Genomic DNA, 19868 nt, shown 5'->3' on the forward strand with positions numbered 1-19868 from the left:
TTTAATTATTCTACTCCAAGACAAATCAGATTGACATTTAGTTGAGACAGATCAGGCTGACAGATTATAAGACAAACACCGGGCTTTCAAATACCAGATTCTCAGAACCGGTAATGGAAGTACATTGATGACCCAATCCAATTGATTTCTCAAAGGATTATTTGAAGCAGTTTTCTATGTTCAACAAAGATGATTGTGATTCAAAGAAGATTCTATTGAAGACTAATTTGGTACTACTGACAGTGGATTTTGAAGAAGGTACTTCAGGCCTTGATCTGAGTAATTACTCCTACTTGATTATCAGATCACCAGATCAGGATGGGAACTTGCTTTATGTGTTGAGTGCATCTTCCCAGGGCTCAGAATATCAACTTTGAATGGTACCACTGGTAGTAGGAAAAGAGAAGTTTTTATGAACGAATCTTCAAGGGATTTCAATCTAACTCAGTGATTCAGGGAAATACAATTACACAATGAATTGTATCAATGCTAAATCCATCCAGAATCAACTGAATCAAAGACAGAGAACTGTGGAGGTTTAAGGATATAATTATTGAGTTGCTACCACACCAAATTAGTTTCGTGCATTTATGTCAGAACCTTAGGATTGAACAGAAGAGTTTGTAACTGCTGAATTTGAGGAAGCTCAAGTCGACGAAAGTTAACACTTTTGAAGAATGCGAGGACAGAACTTCAAGGATTAGCATAACACTATCTGAGAGGTTTAGTCATGTCAGATTCAGATGGAATCCATTGGTTTCAAGTGGAGACTCTTCGGGGTTCAGTTCGACAGGTTGTTTGAAAACTGAGTTGGTCAGTACACACAATATTGTTTGGTATCTTAAGCAAAGAAGGGTTGCTATATATATTGAAGCCTCGACAAACAAGGACGATAAGGCTTGTCTAAAATTCAAGTGGATGTTTTGAAAGAAGCATCACAACAAGTTCTTATGCTATTTTAGGAAAGGTGTGAGATGGATCAATTGCTGATGAGAAGGATAATTATGGTTATCTGGCTATCCTAGCATTCTCTGAAGATGACTCACCTCGCACTTCTCAGGTATGAATTCTTTCTAACTATGCAATACTTATTTCTTTATATTCAAAGCATGTTATAAATCTCTGAGTAGAATTGTTTAACACACAAGCACAAGCATGATAGCATCACATTAGATAATGTTAAACTAGTATGCTAGATTACTATTCTGGTAACTAGGATTGATGATATCTTGTGCATGTATCTTTAGCAGATTCTTAACATGTGTATGAATATTTAGGAGCTGATTATTTGCAATGGTGAGATTAGAAGCTTTCCTTTGGAAAACAACTCTTAGTTTTAAGGGTTATGATCCTAGCATATATAACTTTGTTAAAACACTTACTTTCAGATTCCCTAGTACAATTAGATTTGCTTATCTAATCTGAATTGTTTGTTAAGGAATTTATTTTGTTCTATGATGGAATGTCTACCTTGTGTCAGTAGAACTTTTAGAACTTCATGTTAGATCTAAAACTGACTTAGGTAATAGAGATAGTATAATGCCATATAACAACAGATTGGGATTAGTATGAATTGATAATGTGATTATTAATTTCTTGTGTCTAATCCATATGCTTTTCGAAGATTATTGAATATATGTAATTCTACTTGCTACCTGTTGCACTTGTGTTAATTGGTTTAAGTAGAGAGTACTGAATCTTCTGAATTGCATAACTGCCTACCTTGCTCTTGTCTTATCTTTGATTATTTGCCATGTGTATTCAACATCATGTCTGCTTATTTTCTTGTCATGAATGCATGTCCGTGTACTTGCATTGATTTTAGAAAAGCATGTTTGAGAATCAAATTAGGGCAATGTCTAAATAAGAATTAGCATGTTAAGGTTGATTCCGTTGTTACCACTGTTAAAGAAAAATCTCTAATCCATCCGGACCCAGTTATGATTGGGGACCATAGAACACTTTCCATTTGTGATTGCAGGTTACATATGTTCCATATGATTTTTGGTGCACTCTGTTTGCTGAGTAGCTGAAATCATATATTCACCAAAAGTACCCTGTTAGCAAATGTGATCGTATGAGCAGTTCCGTCAATAATCTTTGAAAGATGACAACAAAGATCTTACGGGACATGCCTGTTTTCCTGGAATGTCATCATGGAAGCATATCTTTCTTGCAAGGAGTCAAAGCACACATTCCTAGTATCAGACGGTTCTCTGACAAAGAACATTATGTCAGTTCATAGAATAGTGTTTTATCTTAAATCAAGAAGGATGTGGATTTTTCTCATAGCTAATATGGAACTTCAATTGAAGATGGAGTGAGCTGTTTTGATAGTGAAGCTTCATCGGATGAGTATTAGCTATGGCACTTGAAGCTCTCAAACTTGTATGTCAAAACAAGGACCTCTTTCTATTCGTAAGAAGAGAATTGGTGAGAGGACTACCTCATCTGGAATTCAATATGGATGAAGCTCATGAGGTATGTCAATAGGGAAGTCGAAGGAGCATCGCACAGAAGCAAAGATATGACTAACATTACTGAGCCGCTTCAGATGATACGTATGGATTTCTACGGATCAGCTAATGTCATGTCTGCAAACAAAGCTAGATATCTTTTTGCGATGATCATTGACTGCTCTAGATTCTTTCGTGTTGTTCGTATGTGTTCGAAGGACGAGACGTCACAAATGAAGGTTGATCAAGATGAACCCTGATCATTGATAAATCCAGAAAGACACCATTCTTGCCAGTGGCCAATCAGAAGCAAACACTATCTTCTGGTATATGTTTGGAGGAAATTGCCTCTTTGCAAGTCTTGCATTTGAACCTCAAATAATATTTTCCTTGGCTACTCAATGGAGTCTACAGTCTACAGGGTGATTGTGATTAATCAACAGAAGGTGATTGTAAGTCTGGACAGGACATTGAACCGACACCTTGCTCCAAGCTGTTAAAGGTGATATTATTTGTATAATAATGATTCAGATCCAAGCAGAATCTCTTTGCAAGGATAAGGATTATTAAAGAAATCCCAGCAACAGCTTAGGGGGAGCATTTGGTAGATCCACTAGTCAAACTCAACACCACACAAGATAAACAGGACATATCAAGAACGTATCTGCTTAGACAAAGGGTTTGGAGTCAATATCATTCCCGGGTTCTAGTTCTTAAATGTTCCTAACGGTGAAGTGAAGACTGGGAGAGCTATTGTGAAAGGATGTTATTTCTTTGAGTTTCAATCTGAAGTGAAACTTGAGGAAGATTCAGAAGCTCTTAAATGGATCCAGATTGAGTGATTGCACAGCAATATGATCTCAATCAAGTTGGAAAGCAGATTGTGCGGAGTCTGATACCCTGACCTAATGACAATTCATTACTTAGTACTTGTCGGGTATTTAGATTCCAACTGGATGTTTTTGGCTCTGTTACGAGGGACAAGCCAATTTGGTTGCTAAGAGTTACTACAAAGGAGAAGGTTATGAAGATGATGGAAACAGAATCTTCAAGTTCAGGACTCTACATCTTAGGGGACTCAACGACCTTCATGATTGAACTAAAGCACCATTGACGAGACTCGGGTTCAGGATATTACAGTGAGCTAGAAGATGAAGCTTCATGCAATATTTCAAGGACTTTGCAGTTGCAGATCCAACGGAGTTTGTATACCTATTTCTTCACCAGCTCTCTATGAGTTGCTATCCAACACCTGATGATCGTCACAGACATGGTATGACTTCTTACTAGCATATTATCTTAATATCTGTTTGCTAGAGTCATATTTGGTATCCAAATTATTACCTCTCATGATACAAGGCACACACAATACAACTATCTGTGCTGTAATACCATGATTATATTATATGTGGACTAACGTCACTTGTGCAAGATAATTGCTAAGTGAATGCAGATTAGTGATATGATGAGTTTGTTGGAAAGTTGCAATTCTTTATGGTCTACTAGTTAGCCTAAAGAATGATGGCAATAAAAGGAAGTCAAGGATCTTTTGAATATGCGCATTTTGGAAGATTCTAGACCTGCCAAGACTTATGCCAACAACCACTGGACTTGATCAGTACAAGAAAGGTACATCAACTGAAATGTCAAGTCTCAGAGGTATTCAACTTATCACTTTACTTCACTGCAAGTAGATCACATACTATATTCTCTATAAGGTATTACTTCTTTCATGAGCATGTCTATCGTATTTCTTAAATGAATTCATGAGTATTAAATTGTCTATACTTAGGACTTGTGAATTTATTTAAAATCCAGTACCTCGTGCTTTTTGCTATTTTATATGATTGCCATGTTTATTGATTTGCATGCTTAGATGGTGATTATATGTTTTAGCATGAGTATTTGTTATTTCAAATTATTTAAATTGTGTTGCATAACAATTAAGTGACTTATTTGTTCATGATTTAAATGATTAGAGATGACATGAAGCATGACTTAATTATGTTATTTTTCTTGATCTATACCTCTTTAACAATTGGTATCTAGTAGAGAAACTTTGTCATAATCTAGTCGTGATATATCTGTATTTGTGAACATACTTAGGATTATTTTCTAGGTTGAATTCATTTTTATAGGTATAAAATCTGAAGCATGACTTATTTGTTTCTAGACTTGTGACTTGTATCAGTAATTGGTATGTGGTTAGAATCTAGTTAGAATTTAGTCATGATATACTAGTATTTGTGGAGTTACTTAGATTCTCACTAGGCTGAATCCATTTATATTAGTGTATATACTTGAAGCATAACTTTTTGTGTTGGATATTTGATGATTTAATAATTGATATTTTATTTCATGTCTAACTGCATATAGTTGTGATACTTTTAATGTTAGTGATATTTTTGCATGCTTATATGTAGATCACTAATATTAAGTGTTAATATTTTCTGCGAGGAGTTGTGTGAGTTCACTTGTGTTTAATGATTATCTGTATAAGACTCGTGAACTTTTCTTCAACTTTCCTCGGGCTTGCGAATATCTTTGTATGATTGTCATGATTTTAGTTGTTATATGTTGATCTGATAATTATATGATATTGCATAGGTAATTATTATTTTATCTTGGTTAAATTGTGATCCATGACAATTATATGCCTATTTGTTTCATGATTGACTTTGATAGAATAATAGAAGCATGATTAATTCATCTTTGAAATATTTGATTGGTATCTTTTCTTGATGCTTTATTGACGTTTTATTTGTGAATTGATTGTGATGTATTGGCACTGGTGAAATATTGTTGCATATTTCTTAAAACCACTAGTGCTAATATATTTTAGGTGTTTAATATTCTGAGTACAAGGCAGACAACAAAATATTTATTCTGTCTCGTATTTATGTTATGGAGTGGTGAGTTTCTGTAAAGAAATTTCCTTATCAATTGATTTCAACAATTGGTATCCACTACTCTATTTCATAAATATTTTTCAGAATATTTTACATCAATACATGAAGCGTCATAGGACGAGACATTGATTATCTTGTATTTGTATACTTGGTGATCTTTGTCACTTGCAGCGTCTGTTTTGACGATGTGCTAGTATGAGGCCTTTTCACTAATTAGTGTGGCGAGTGCTTTATACACTGTAGCGCATAAATTTTCTTGTTTCCTTTTTAAATTGTAGTGAGAAACAAGAGTCTGTGTCTTTTTCAAAGACAAGTTCATTTAAATCTTTTATGCATAGATACAGACTCTCGTACTCAAACCAGTTTTTAATGGAAAACTTCGATTCTTTCATCGGTTGTGATTGTCATTATTTATGAAAATCATTTTACAGTCACAACTGATTCATTTTTCTCAAAAGATTAAATGCAATTGCTTTCATTCAAAATCATAGATTTTCTAAAGTGCATTTATATCTCTTTCTATTCTTTGGAACTTAATCAGCCTCTTGGCTTTCCTAGATAGTCATAAGGTTGAAAACCAACAATCTTTATCCCAGACTATAAAACCAAATTCAGAACACATCCCAACTTTTCCCTTGGAGTAATAAGGAACTTATTAGACTAGAGGTCAATGAGGGAGAAACTGTACTTGTTGCAGCAAATAAGGATGTGAGGGATAGTGTACCCACAGCTCTACCTCTCAAGAAGAAAAGGTGTTTTTGAACTTGAGGTAACTGTTACTCATCTGTATTCTCTCAAAAGAATATAGAGCTGAAAAGGCAATAAAACAGTCTCTGGAATCATTCTCTCAACAGGATGAGTCCATTGAAATTCGCTCGTCAGCCAGAGCATCTTGTATTGAGTCAAGCACATCATCAGTAATCACTCTGATGAAGAGCCTAAACAAAATTCTTATGGACACAATACAAGAGAGTGCACAGTAAGGTTAAAGGTTTTGTTCCAGAAGCAACTTCTTCATTTACCATTTTACGGTAAATAAGATGGTTGATGCCTTTACCGGTGTAAGGAGGAAACGAGGATCTCAATTGCCAAATCTTCAGGATTCTCGTCTCCCTCCCCAGATAAGAACAGATCTGGATCCAATCGGAATGGATTTCCTATTTATAGGAGATCGGCAACTCTCTGACTATGAGTCAATTTATTGATGAGTCAGTTGAGGATCGGGGATTTACGAAACCCCATTGCACCGCCAGTGACCTCTTTTGAAGGGGCTATGGTGATTTTCTCATGCAGGTACAGAAGACCATACTTTGAGTGCTGAGAGAAACACTGTGAGCCAAACACTGAGAGTTAAACACTTGGTGAGATTCTGAGAAGGACCAGTGAGATATCAGAATGAGAAATATGTGAGCATGAGTGAGTGCAAACACATAGGATTTTGAGAAGAGTGAAACACTTGTGAGGTACATATAATAATAATTGGTATTGAAAGCTCACAAGTTGTTGAAAGAATTGACGGAAGCAACTACGGTTCATTCCATTTCACGTTGTGAACTTATGGTTGATGATTCTCTTGAATCAAGTGTCTTCACAGACATTGAGGAGGACTTAGGCCTTTGCCATAATTAAGCCTTTGTCTAACCTCCCAGAGCAAACAACTCTGGATCCTTAATTGGATAAGCCACTTAGTGGTTGGCAACTTGTGGACCATGATTCAGATTTATCTGATGAGTCTGCAGGGACTGGGAATTACGAACTCCCATTGCACCACCGGTGACCCCCTTTAAGGGTGGCTAAGGTGATTTTCTTGCAGGTACTCAGCATTTTGGAAGCTCAGTATTTGTGTGGAGGGATACACTTACAGAACTCGTGAGTGACACCCTTACCCAAAAACCGAGAGAAAATTGAGTGTTGAGTGATACACCTGCAGAACATTTTAGTGAGACACCTACTAATTACCAAATTTATACCTAAAGACAAAGTGGATGTTGTTACTGGAATGTCAGTTCTTATTCATTACTTTTCCGTTTGGAACCTATTCTTTCAGCATAGGGACCAACCCAATCAAAGTAAACCCTTCTTCTGAACTCTTTCTTCGACCCCAGCTTTAGCGTTGTTTAGTTCTCTACGGGGAGATTATCTTTTGGTACAGGAAGTATTGTACACGTTCCTTGACCTATTTGATACCACATATCCTCGGAGGATTCCACAACTAAGGGGGAGAATATATTTAGGGGGAGAATATATGAAAGGGGGAAGAAAAAGTAAGTTAGCTTTCTTTAGTTGTCTACAACTAAAGGGGATTAAACTACTCTTTAGTTGTGTACTACTGAGGGGGAGATTCTTCTTTCAACTGAGGAGGAGGATTGATCTTTCATCTAAGGGGAGACAACTACTTATCACTAAGGGGAACCTGATCAAGGTAACGGGAGGAGAAGTATAAGGTGATACATCTATTCTTCAGTATGTGGTAGACATGAACTTATTCATTACCACTGAAGAATTCAATGAAGCTGCTGATTGTTCTTTGCATAATGGAATGTTTTGAATTCTCTTCAAGACAGACTATGAGGATTATCTGGCAGGTAAGCAAGAACCAAGGAAATACAGGTGATATGCACATCTGTTGTTTCTATTAATGAAATCTGGAAATGTATTATATGATCCAGAAACTTTGTAGCATTATTTACTAGTCCAGGACTTTTACTTTTTCTAGTGTTAGTTGAGTTATCCTCCAGAGGATTTGCTTGTTATGATTAACAAACAAATAGGGGGAGATTGTAAGTCTAAATGTAAAGACAACCCTATCTGTTACATAGGGATGATAACTCAACAATAGAACAGGACAAGTAAATAACACTACGCCTGCACCGGAATCGGAAGATACGAAGACAAAGGTTGAAGAAGCCATCTACAGTCTTGAAGGAATAAGTTCACTGGAAGAAGTTCATTAATATGTTCATGCCTCAGTGAAGAATAAAGATTGAAGTATTCAAGATTGTGGAAGCAATGAAGATGTTGTCCAAGTACTCGAAAGATTTCAGTGCAACCCCTGAAGCAAGATATTTCTATATATCTTGGTTGGTTATTTATAATCAACAAACTGAAGCATAAACTAACCCGGAACCGACTGATCAATGGTTGCTGACAAAGACGGTACAATGTTCAACTTCAGTGTTAGTCGCTTGTGAACCAGACCAGTGCACTAAGCGTCAGCACGTACGGAGCTTTGCAAAGTATTTATCGATCGAAGAATTGATCCAGTCATATCAAGTCATTTGTTCCAAAGCCAAGCCAAGCCAAATGCCAGCTATGCCAAAGCTTACTGCTCAAATGCCATATGTCAAAGCTTCCACAGAAAGCCATATCAGGAAGTGACATTTTTTATATGTGTACACTTATATATTTGTATATGTACAAATATAATTATATATGTATATATGTATATTTAATTAAATATAATATATATAATATATATGTATATATGTTTTTAAACATATGTATATGTATATTTATATGTATATATATTTAAATAAATATATATGTATATAGTATATGAATTTATATTTTACATAAACACTTATATATTTAAGTGTATATATATATATATTATATTATGTGCATAAATATATGTATATATTTATATCTATAAGTAATTATATATATATATCCCTATATATATTTATATTTATATTTACATATAATTTTATGTATATTATATATATTTAAATATATGAGAATATATTTAAATATATGTATATATACATATTACTATATGTTTATATAAATGTTATTTATATACATTTATATATATATATATCTTTATTTATACATATATTTATATAATATTATGAATATAATATAATATATATATATATATAATGGTGCCAATGGGAGTCCAAAAGAAAATTTGTCTAAGTATAAACTATGCGGCTGTTTCAACTGAAGCGCAAACTTTGACCCGGTCAAAGTTTGCGCCTCTACACAGTGTATAACACTTAGAATATTTTCTAAGTATACAAACCTTATGCACACAGTGTGAAGAGTGAATTAAGCGCCAAGTTTGACTAAGTCAAAACTTGCGCTTAGTTTTTCTCTTTGGAAAAACCGGCTAAGTACCTCAACAATGGACAGTAGGTTGAAGCGCAACATTTGACCAAAAAGTCAAATGTTGCGCCTCCCGTTACTTCCTTGGCGCAACTCCATACACGAGCAAATTCTTCTAAGTCACAGAGGTGCACCACTGTTGGGCGCAACATTTGACTCCCCTGGCGCAAGGTTTGACTTTCTTTATATATACACATATACATAATCAAAGCGCAACTTTGTTATATATATATGTGTGTATATAGAACCTGCGCCCCTTCATGCATACAATTGGAGTTAGATTTATTTTTATAAATCGAATCCGTCCAGGACGAACTCAAGTCGTCCAGGACGAACTCGTTAACCATGGTTAGTTTATGAAAGCCTATAAATATGTGATTGTGGTTCTCACAATTTACATCATCCTTCGGGATGGATGGCCAAGTGCTATGCACAAACTCTCTCAAATATACACACACCCTAGCCTAGTTTTGTACCGTAAATATTTGTAGTGGATAGGGCTTGTAATATTTAGAGGAGTGGTCATTGTAGCCAACCTTCGGGTTTGGATTTATAGCACCCTTCGAGGTATTTATCAATATACAGATATACCTTGGAAAATATTGTGTGTTGGTTTAATATTTTCATATCCTCAGAAACCGACCCAATAAATATCCGGAACACGAAACTCATTACAGGACTGCAATTTATTTATCCGCAAGATTCGAAAGAATTTTAAATTGTAGTGAGTATCGTATTCAACCCCCCCTTCTACGATACTTTGGACCTAACAGTACCCAAAACGGGTTCAGCATTTATTACAAACAAACCATTTGACAAGTAACCCTTGCCAAAAAATGTACCAGTGTGAATAAGAACTACTTTATTACACTTGAAGGAAATTTCAAAGCCATTGGAAACTAAACAGCTTCCACTTATTATATTTCTACGCATGTCGGGAACATAATGCACTCTAGTTAGGGATAGAATACGTCCAGAAGGGAACTTCAGGTCTACGTTTCCTATTCCATGTACTTGAGCAGCACTAGCATTCCCCATCGTCACCGTCAAGCTATGACTCTGTTGATAAGATACAAATAAACTAATATCAGCACAAATATGCACATTAGCTCCAGTATCTATCAACCATTCATTTGACAGATAGGTAGAAAATAATACAGGGTTGTAGGAAACATACCGGTCTGCGTTGGTTTCAGAAGCCGTAGCCTCACCAACAACCATGTTCACTACGGGCCCACTTGTAGTTGCAAGCACAGCATTCGTTTGTGCTACCACCTCAGCCTTCTTCGCCTTCTTTGTAGGGCAGTCCTTACTCCAGTGCCCAACCTGCTCACAAGACCAACAAGGTTTGTTTGCCTTGGGTTTCTTGGCCTTGTCCTTGTCACTTTTAGGTTTATTAGCGCTAACTTTCTTAGCCACACCCTTCCTTTTCTGTCCTACAGTTGCTACATTTACCTTCGAGCTCCCGGCCTCAGTTGGCATCACATGTCCTTGTTTGGACTTGTGTTGTTCTTGAACCGAGATGTCCAGCATAAGGTTGGTCCAGGTGATCTCTCCTTTCTGTCTTTTCAGGGAGAGAGAGAACTCCTCCCAAGACTTCGGAAGCTTTTCAATCACACTCATAACCTTGAACTTTTCAGGGAGGTCCATTCCGGACTCCTTCAAAGCATGCACTATCATCTCAAATTCATGCACTTGCTCAGTCATGGACTCGTTGTCCACCAGCTTGAATTCAAGGAACTTAGCCACAGAATACTTCTCAAGACCCTGAGAGTCAGTATTATGTGTCTGGTCCAGCTTCTCCCATAAGAGTTTTGCAGAGTAGGCATCAGAAGAATACACATCAAACAATGTGTTAGTGAGAGCAGCCAGAATGGCCGCCCTGGCCACACCATCCTTCTCAGCCCACTTCGCAAAACCCTTAACAGTTTCAGCCTTCTCTTGATCCACCACTGGTTTTTCATACTCCACAACAGGCCATAGACCCTTTACAGTCAACCACAATTTCATTCTTTTCTGCCAGCGAGAAAAGCCTACACCACCATTAGCTTGTGGAAAACTGTAAGTGGTCCAATCAATGGCCACAGCAGATGCACCAACACCAACAACGGGAACCTCAGTTTCGCTCGACATTATGCTAAATATTATATAACAAATAATCTCTTCAAGAATGTTGGAAATACTGATTATTATAGCAACATAGAGGCAGTTATATATCATATTAAACAAGCCAAGGCCAAGCAAGTTGAAACAAAACGTGAAGGTAAAACACATGCATATCAGTGACTGTAAGAATAGAGGAAGGAAAGAAGTTGTACCAGTAGCCATAGCTTGAGCCAACAACATGTACAACAAGAAAATCACAAGAACAGCTGAGTCGTCAGGCCTTATACGAAGACCTGACTGCTCTTGAAGAGATTATTGCCCCCACCTGCTGCACTGGGGATGCTTGCAACACCTCCTCCAGGATAAAACAGCACAGAGCTTTGGTTAAGCAGCACCTCCAAAGCTCAACAGCGACTTGCTCCTCACTCGCCGGGAAACCACGAACTGACTAGTGTATGAGAGAGGGAGAGAGAGCAGAGAGGTAGTGAAGAAGAGAGAATGTTAGGTGTAGTGTATAACAATCAGCTACTTAGGCCTCTATTTATAGGAGAGGCTAAGTGTAACTGATACACCTCAATTTAATATCGAATAAAAACCGTCCAAATAATTAAATAAATCAAAAACGTATGATTTGTATTTAAATAAAATAATAACGGTTTTTATACATTAAAACCCACATTGAACCAGCCGTTTTGATATATATATAATTAATTTATATCAGTTACATGTCCAGATTCAGTGTATCTTGACTTGGCTTTGACTCGGCCCATAAGAATTGAACCCAGTCCAAGAGAGCCCAACAGAGGCACTAACCCAGCCCAACTGATTAAATAATTTAATTAAATTAAATCAAAACCGAAATAAAATTCCCCGCCCAGGTCGCCTCGCGTACGCGAGACGCCGAGACATTCGCCCTTCGACCCGACCCGAGTCGTGACGTGACGTGACGTGCCGAGGCGAGGCGAGGCGAGCCGTGGCGGGGCGGGGGCGGCGGCGCGCGCGTGGGCTCGTGAGAACACCATGCACCATAACACACCTTAGTAGTTATGCACTACCCATGTGTGTTATACTATATAAAGCCAACACCCCCTTTATTTCTTTCTATGTGGGACAAACACATTCTCAAAACAAGCTCTTTCAAGCTACTAACTTCAACTTCATTTCTCTTATGGATTTCATTAAGAAAATTCTTAAACCCATACATGAAAGTTTAAGTCCCGATATCTAGAAACAACTTCCAATCATTAGATTATGGAATTAACAAAAAGAACATAATAAAATTATGAACTTAATAACTCCATTTTCTAACAATGACAATGAGAAAGTTCAATTTAAATTCCAAGTTAACCAATTCCGATGATTTGAGAGCATCACATATAACTTCTGCAGAAATCTTATGATGATACATATAATCTTTGAACTGTGATCTCCAAACATCTGTATACTCTGTATTGTAAGAATTCTCAAACATTAACTCCCCCTTCGGCAAGCCAAGTACATTCTGGACATCATCTTCTGAAAAGTTTATAATATTCTCACCAATTGAAATGCTTGAATCGATTGAATTGTAAGACTTTGAAATCAAAAAAGGGTTCGGGGTACTCCTTGATGTTGAAAAGTAGAACCTTTTCGAATCCAGTCTCCACAACCCATTGCCTTTGTGCATCTAAAAAATTGTCCACGATTCTCTTTAAGAGGATAGGTTTGGCTCGAACCAACAAACGGTCGGTGTTCTCATGGAGATTCTTCTCCGCCATTATATCTCTGAAAATGAAGCGAGGCTATTTTGCGATAGTTTGAAAAGGAATACAAGAGTCACAACAATTAAATGGTATGAAGTAGATTTAAGATCGATGAGAATGATATGTCGTACAAACCTTCGATTGATGAATCACAGTGTTTACACGAACTCGTAGCTTTCTCCTGCTTACAATTCTAGTGGTTCTTCATCACAATGTATATATGTAATGATCTGATATATAATGATTTGTGATTAATTTGTGTGCTTTGATTGGATTTTGGCAGATGCCAAAATTATAAGATTTCTAATTAATCAAAAATAGATTCCTTACGATTTTGCCCTTGTGTGTGTTAGATTTTGATTGAATTTAATTTGGGAAATGATTATATATGACAAAAATAATCAACGACATCTAAGAGGGTTCCTCAGTTTTCTTGATAATTTGGTTTCCTCTGGAACCTCACACTCTCTCTCTCTCTCTCTATATATATATATATATATATATATATATATATATGAATAGGATCAAATAAAAACTTTTTTAAGTTACAAACTTACAATTTTTTTTTATTTTCCCATCGTGTTAATCCTTAGTTATAGAATGTATCCATGTTGAAAATTCTTGAAAAATTATCACAATTTTTAGAAAAAACGCGTAAATAAATCGTGCTTTCAACACATTTATAACTGGGGTTCAACATCAGGTGTAGAACATTAATTATCATTGTGTTGAATATATCTATAAAGATGCTTAAACTATACCTCTGGGGTTTGGGTAGGGTCTAGAATCATAAATATTAATTATATAATACGTTTGACTTAAATCTCACATTGAAAAATTAGTTTATGTACTTCCTCAACATAATTTTAATCGATGTTCAACAAAATATGTTAAAAAAATGTTGAACTCAAATTATATGTATGTTAAACGCATAAAGTTTGTAAGTTTGTAATTTTGTACGACGCCTATATATACTATATTATCAAAAAGGTTGACATTAGGACAATAAAGATAATGCAAAAAATATAAATGTATAAAATGTTCGGTTTCCATTATCCAGAATCTAGCAGCATCACCATTTTCTCGACAACTACTGTGTGAGAGAGAAAATCAAATTGATGGACGCTCAAGCTCTGTGTAACGTCTGTACTCCGTTTCACCGGAAACCTACACTTCTCCGGTCACCGATTGCCGCCTCAAATTCGCTGAAATTCCGGCGTAAGATGACCGTAAAGTCGGAGCTTCAAACTACCACAACGCCTTCTGTTAATGGCGCTTACTCACCATCAGTACGGACGCACAAGGTCACTGTTAACGATAGACAGCGAGGCGTTGTTCATGAATTCGTTGTTCCAGAGGTTAATCTCTTTTTTCTTTTCTTTTTTGTTGCTATCGAGCTTGGTGGAGAACAGTTTTAGTGCGAGAACACGAGAAAGTGTTGTGATGTTACTTTAAAATTTTGTAGAACAAGGTATAGAGTGCACTAAACTGTTCTCGCCTGAGTTCCGCGCTAGTTTTTATATTTAATTTGTTTATTGTTTAAGTGTAATTGATTGTGTAAATATTTTGAAATGCAGGATCAGTACATATTACACACAGCTGAAGATCAGGATATTTCTCTCCCTTTCGCTTGCAGGCACGGTATATGAATCTGTGATTTCGTAAATGTGTTTGTGCCAGATTCACTCTGTATTAAATTGTTACATCTCTTGAACTTTGAATGTGGATCTGTTGGTGTAAATTTGTGTTACTCCGGTGCAAATGTCTAACTATTACCACTAATAATATATATTGACTTGTATGTGTGCTTAACTTTCTTAATCAGGTTTTGTGCTGTGAGGTTACAGTTTAAATCAAATTGAGTGGATATGCTTATTCTATTCGGTTACAAATTGTGTATAATTGATGATTTTTGTTCAGTTTTAAGTTTAATAATGATGCCAGTGAACACAATCGTCTTACAATTTGGTCAAGCATGCATTTTTAATTTTCTAAATATCATGATTAAGAACATAAAGTATATAAATTGCTTCAGAAGTATAAACTATATAACATGGAGAATTTTCTGATGCCTCGTCCACCTATATACTCTTCTCTACATTTACCATCTTTTATCTCATTCATAATATGCTTGTTACTATCTCTAAGTCAAACTTTTATGTTGCAGGTTGTTGCACAAGTTGTGCTGTTCGTATTAAATCTGGAGATATTAGACAGCCTGAAGCCTTAGGAATATCTGCCGAATTAAAGGCCAAGGCATGTATTTGTAACTTGTTGATAACAAGCTTATCTTCCTCAATATATTTGACTAGTGACCATAATTGGGTGTCTGTTCTTTTTTGTTTCTTATTAACAAGGACCTGTCATCATATTTCTTAATTTTACAGCATGCTGCATATCTGCAATTACCTTGCTACACATCTGCAATTACCTTCTTGTCGTGCGGTATCTGAGACTATGAACGTATGGTTTTAGAAGGACACTGATATAACAAAGAGAGTTGGAGAATAGATTTGGAAAAGAGAGGAACATAGTTAAAAGATTTAAAGAAGAGTTATAAAACTCTGCATAAGGATTATTTTTTTTTAATAAAAAAGCATTCAAGCATCATTAATCGCCTTTAAATTAAAAAAAAGAACTTTCTTCCTTGTTTCAACTGATCCTCGGTTCATGTAAGAACTTTCTAGGTACCCTCATATTTCCCAATATATCAAGCTTTGAGCCAAAACTTAAATGTGATGCATCACTGCTGTAAAAGTTTTCCTCAATAACTTGATAAATCTAGAAGGATTATAATTACTTGTGATCCAATCTCTAACATCAGCACCCTCTCTGGAAATGAGAATAACAGCTTTAAGTGTTTTAATCATGGTCAACATCAGCTTTCACTTCCATTAAAACCATTATGTCAGCAGTCAGCCTGAACATCATAATGACTACCTGTGTAATGTCTCGATTGCTTTGCTTCCGTGAGATTTCTACAAAGGCTTCTGCCTTTGTTGTAATTGATCAGGACAGGCTTTTCTCCTGAATATGTGTTTTAACGAGATTGATATTGTCAAAGTAGTTACAAGTGTCTTTGATACACAAGTCATGCATCATGTCCACATAAATCTCAACCCCGTCCACCACTTTCTTTGTTCCCACATTTGTGACGTCCCTGTAAATCAAGTAACTTATTGCAGTAATTTCTATCCTAGACTTATTTAGACCTATATCCTAGTTGGATTTGGGAAGAGATTGCGACTAAATAGGACAAGCTACAAGCCAACAACGTCTAAATAATTGGATTTTTGTAACTATACTACCTAATTCCTAACCAAGATAAAAACATTTTAGTATAATCTTGTGGATATTCGATGAACGATCGAGAGAAATGAGGCTTGACTAATGGACTAAAGCTTAAATGTGACTAACAATGTAGCTTAAGGAAGGTTTAAGAGATTAAAGGAGCTTGAATGAAGCTAAGCATATGAATAACAATGATTACTGAGTTTTCTGATTGAAATTAATAGTTTGAATTTTATGACAAGCAGTTAATTGATGGATTATTCTTGTAGGCGTAAAATATGAATTATTGACAAGGAATGCAGGAGGGTTTTCACGAATTTTCAAAAGATTTGCCTACATATCCAACTGTGACTTATTTGAGTGTTATTGTAAGATAGATACGTATATAAATTAATGCGGAGAGCATTTAATTTGACTACCCAGTTAGAGACTGTTTTTACTTTCCAAAAGATAAAACAGAGTGGATTGGGCTACTTCATTTGAATTGTGTGGTTCAAATATGTCACTTTGTGATTATTGTGACTTTCCTGACTGGCTAAAGCTTGTTTTATGGCTGAAACATTTCAGTAAAAAATTTTGTCTAGCTTTTAGAGAAATGGTAGTTGAAAAATATGATTTCAAATTAAATGAAGGGAACATGGCTACTATCGTACTTGGGACCTCTCCCAACTTGTGATATGATACCATATCAAGTTACCAACTTCCTGTAGACCTTAAGGCATTAGAATGACTGAATGGATCTTATATTATATTGTAACACACCCACTTACTTGAAAGCCCATGCCAGTAGATGTATTAAGAATAAAGATAGCACATTGCTGTCGGCCATGACCTAGTTTCTAATTATCCTTTATCAGCACTAGCATTTTTATTAACTTCCAGGTTGAGAGGTATATGTTTGATCTATCATTCTTTGAAACGTAGGGGTATGCACTTCTCTGTGTGGGGTTTCCAACATCCGATATTGAAGTTGAAACACAAGATGAGGATGAGGTAATTGTATACATATAAAATTTCGCTCCTATGAAATTAAGATGACAAACTGTTGTAGTACACTGAACTCTGCTTTGATCGGTCATTTTTTTTTATATATATTTGCTTGCTTATTAAAAGTTCATTTTCCATGCCGTGACATGTTTTTAAAGTGTTTCATCGTTAAACAATTGACGGGACTTGCCTGAAAAGTGTTGTAGCATAAAAGTTTACAACCATTATGCTAATATCCGTTTTACTTGGATAGCATTAGTAGGGATATTCTTTACAAGTCATCAATTCTAATCAATTTAGCTTTTTATGTTGGACCTTTACAGCTTCTTTTGTAGAATATAAATAAAATTATTATTGCATTGCACTCTGGGATAGGAAGGTCATACAAAATATTGTAGAAATGTCATATATCTTAAGTTCTGTTTGTTGAATTGAATTGAATTATATTTATATAACCACATACGAGTATTATGGCAAAGTAGCGTCCCGATAGTGCAGAACTTATAAGTTTACCCGTCAACTGTTACTAAGCTCAACCCTGTAGTTTTGTTGATACTGAATGTTCACTTTTTTTCCTGACTTTACTGCAGGTCTACTGGCTTCAGTTTGGAAGATATTTTGCCCGAGGGCCTATTGTAAGTCATTTATGCATTATAGATTGATGAGGCGCTCTTATGCTTGGTCAAAATAATATAGACGATGACAATATAAATTGAAAAGGATTTAGATTGTATGAGCGAACATGCACCGAGTTAATATATGCAAGGTTTTTACTTTTTCAAAACTATGTATATTTCAGGAAAGAGACGACTATGCACTGGAGTTAGCTATGGGGGATGAGTAAGGTGTGTCAAATCGACATATAGAAGTGAGGATAAATTGAATGAAGCTGCCACCTGATGTCCTGATCATATTCTTGTTCTTCTTTTTACCTGTATGTATTATGTTGTTATTGTGTAATTTAGCTCTGGCCTTGTTGTAACATGAGTACTTTAAATTCATTGACAACTGTTTAGAAAGGATCTTTTTGTTATCAGTAACTAAATGTAAAAAGTATTGTCATGCTTTAAAATTACAGAAACATGGAGGCCTGTTTCCTTCAAAAACTTGAGCCGAGTAGGTCTTTTGGACAGTTTTACTAGTGACTGAGGTGGTGTTTATTGACGTTCGGAAAACTTGTGAAGTCAGCGTCTTTTGTTAGGTTGCTAGTAGCTCAGCAAGCGAAGCTACCCAATTAGAATAGAGATTCTAAATGTGTATCAGGTCACAGTTTTTAAATTGGCTGGGGTGGTATTCTTTTGATCCTTTCACCAATTAGCTTTGTATCTTCTGAGTAGAGTGTTATTCTTATGGATATTCTGATTGAAGTGGGTTATAAAGGAGTTGAATTGCTTCTAATATGTTCTCTTATCATCCTAAGAAAACATAAGGATTGGTACTTATGGGCAACTTGCTCCAGGGTTTAATATGATTAGTGAAGTTTAGTTATAAGATTGTGTTAAGTTACTAGCTTTCGGGAAACCGGAAAGTGGTAGCAGGAGGGCTTTATCGGAGTAATATATATATATAATCTTAATATACAGTTAACATTAACTACCTGATAATTTCTTGCCAATTATATGCAAATAGACTTCAGTTATGAAGATTAAAGATCATTGGTTTTTTCCTATTTCTGTTATGTATAAAATTATAATGCGAATGGACTTCAGTTCACTATCTTATTGAATTCCTTCCCCCCAACCACTTTTGTTTTGTCAAAAGGTATAGACCCTGCTGCAATATGTTCTAGCATGTGAATTCTCAACAGAACATGCATATATGATATACAGACACGATTCGTCAATTTTGCACCACCTGGCAAAACCTGAGCTGCAAATTGAAGAGTTGAGAATTAAACACCCAACAAATCTAGAAAAGCAGCTTGTGGTGGTTGTACCAGTGGCCTTGATGCCTTGCACACTTACTATTTTCCCTGCCTATCATATCTTTACTGATTCGACTTCTTGTCGTGTTGGAGTCATTTAGACACGCTTAGATTTTGGATTGCTGGAGTTGAATGCTGCAATGCAGACTGTTTGATTTCGTTTGATTTCTTGCCGTGTTTGAGTCATTTAGATGTCACGTAGATATCGGATAGTAGAAGAAAGCGGAATGCTGATTGCAGACTGTTTGATTTTGTTTCACACACTCCAGAACACTCCGAGTTGCACACATCGAGAAGGACAGACTTATTAGTTTTTCGTTGCAGCAGTAATAAAAAACTTGTTTAC

At 35.9% G+C, this 19868-nt stretch overlaps 1 protein-coding gene across 1 annotated transcript; it reads left to right on the forward strand.

The window, feature by feature from the left end:
* Positions 1–14319: 14319 nt before the first annotated feature.
* Positions 14320–18679, forward strand: LOC108193405 (ferredoxin C 2, chloroplastic). The gene is made up of 6 exons (XM_017360037.2): positions 14320–14678; positions 14898–14961; positions 15488–15576; positions 17536–17604; positions 18189–18233; positions 18398–18679. Exons 1-6 carry the CDS (start codon positions 14439–14441, stop codon positions 18440–18442), a joined length of 552 nt encoding a protein of 183 aa, XP_017215526.1. The 5' UTR covers positions 14320–14438; the 3' UTR covers positions 18443–18679.
* Positions 18680–19868: the final 1189 nt, after the last annotated feature.

This window comes from Daucus carota, chromosome 7, assembly GCF_001625215.2.
Source record: "Daucus carota subsp. sativus chromosome 7, DH1 v3.0, whole genome shotgun sequence".
Lineage (NCBI taxonomy): Eukaryota > Viridiplantae > Streptophyta > Magnoliopsida > Apiales > Apiaceae > Daucus > Daucus carota.

Excerpts from the sequence above, each read along its gene's own strand:
- LOC108193405 (XM_017360037.2), top strand. The coding sequence starts at position 14,439 with ATGGACGCTCAAGCTCTGTGTAACGTCTGTACTCCGTTTCACCGGAAA. Across the intron at positions 14,679-14,897 it reads ATGAATTCGTTGTTCCAGAG|GATCAGTACATATTACACAC; the intron begins GTTAATCTCTTT and ends TTTGAAATGCAG. Across the intron at positions 17,605-18,188 it reads AAACACAAGATGAGGATGAG|GTCTACTGGCTTCAGTTTGG; the intron begins GTAATTGTATAC and ends ACTTTACTGCAG.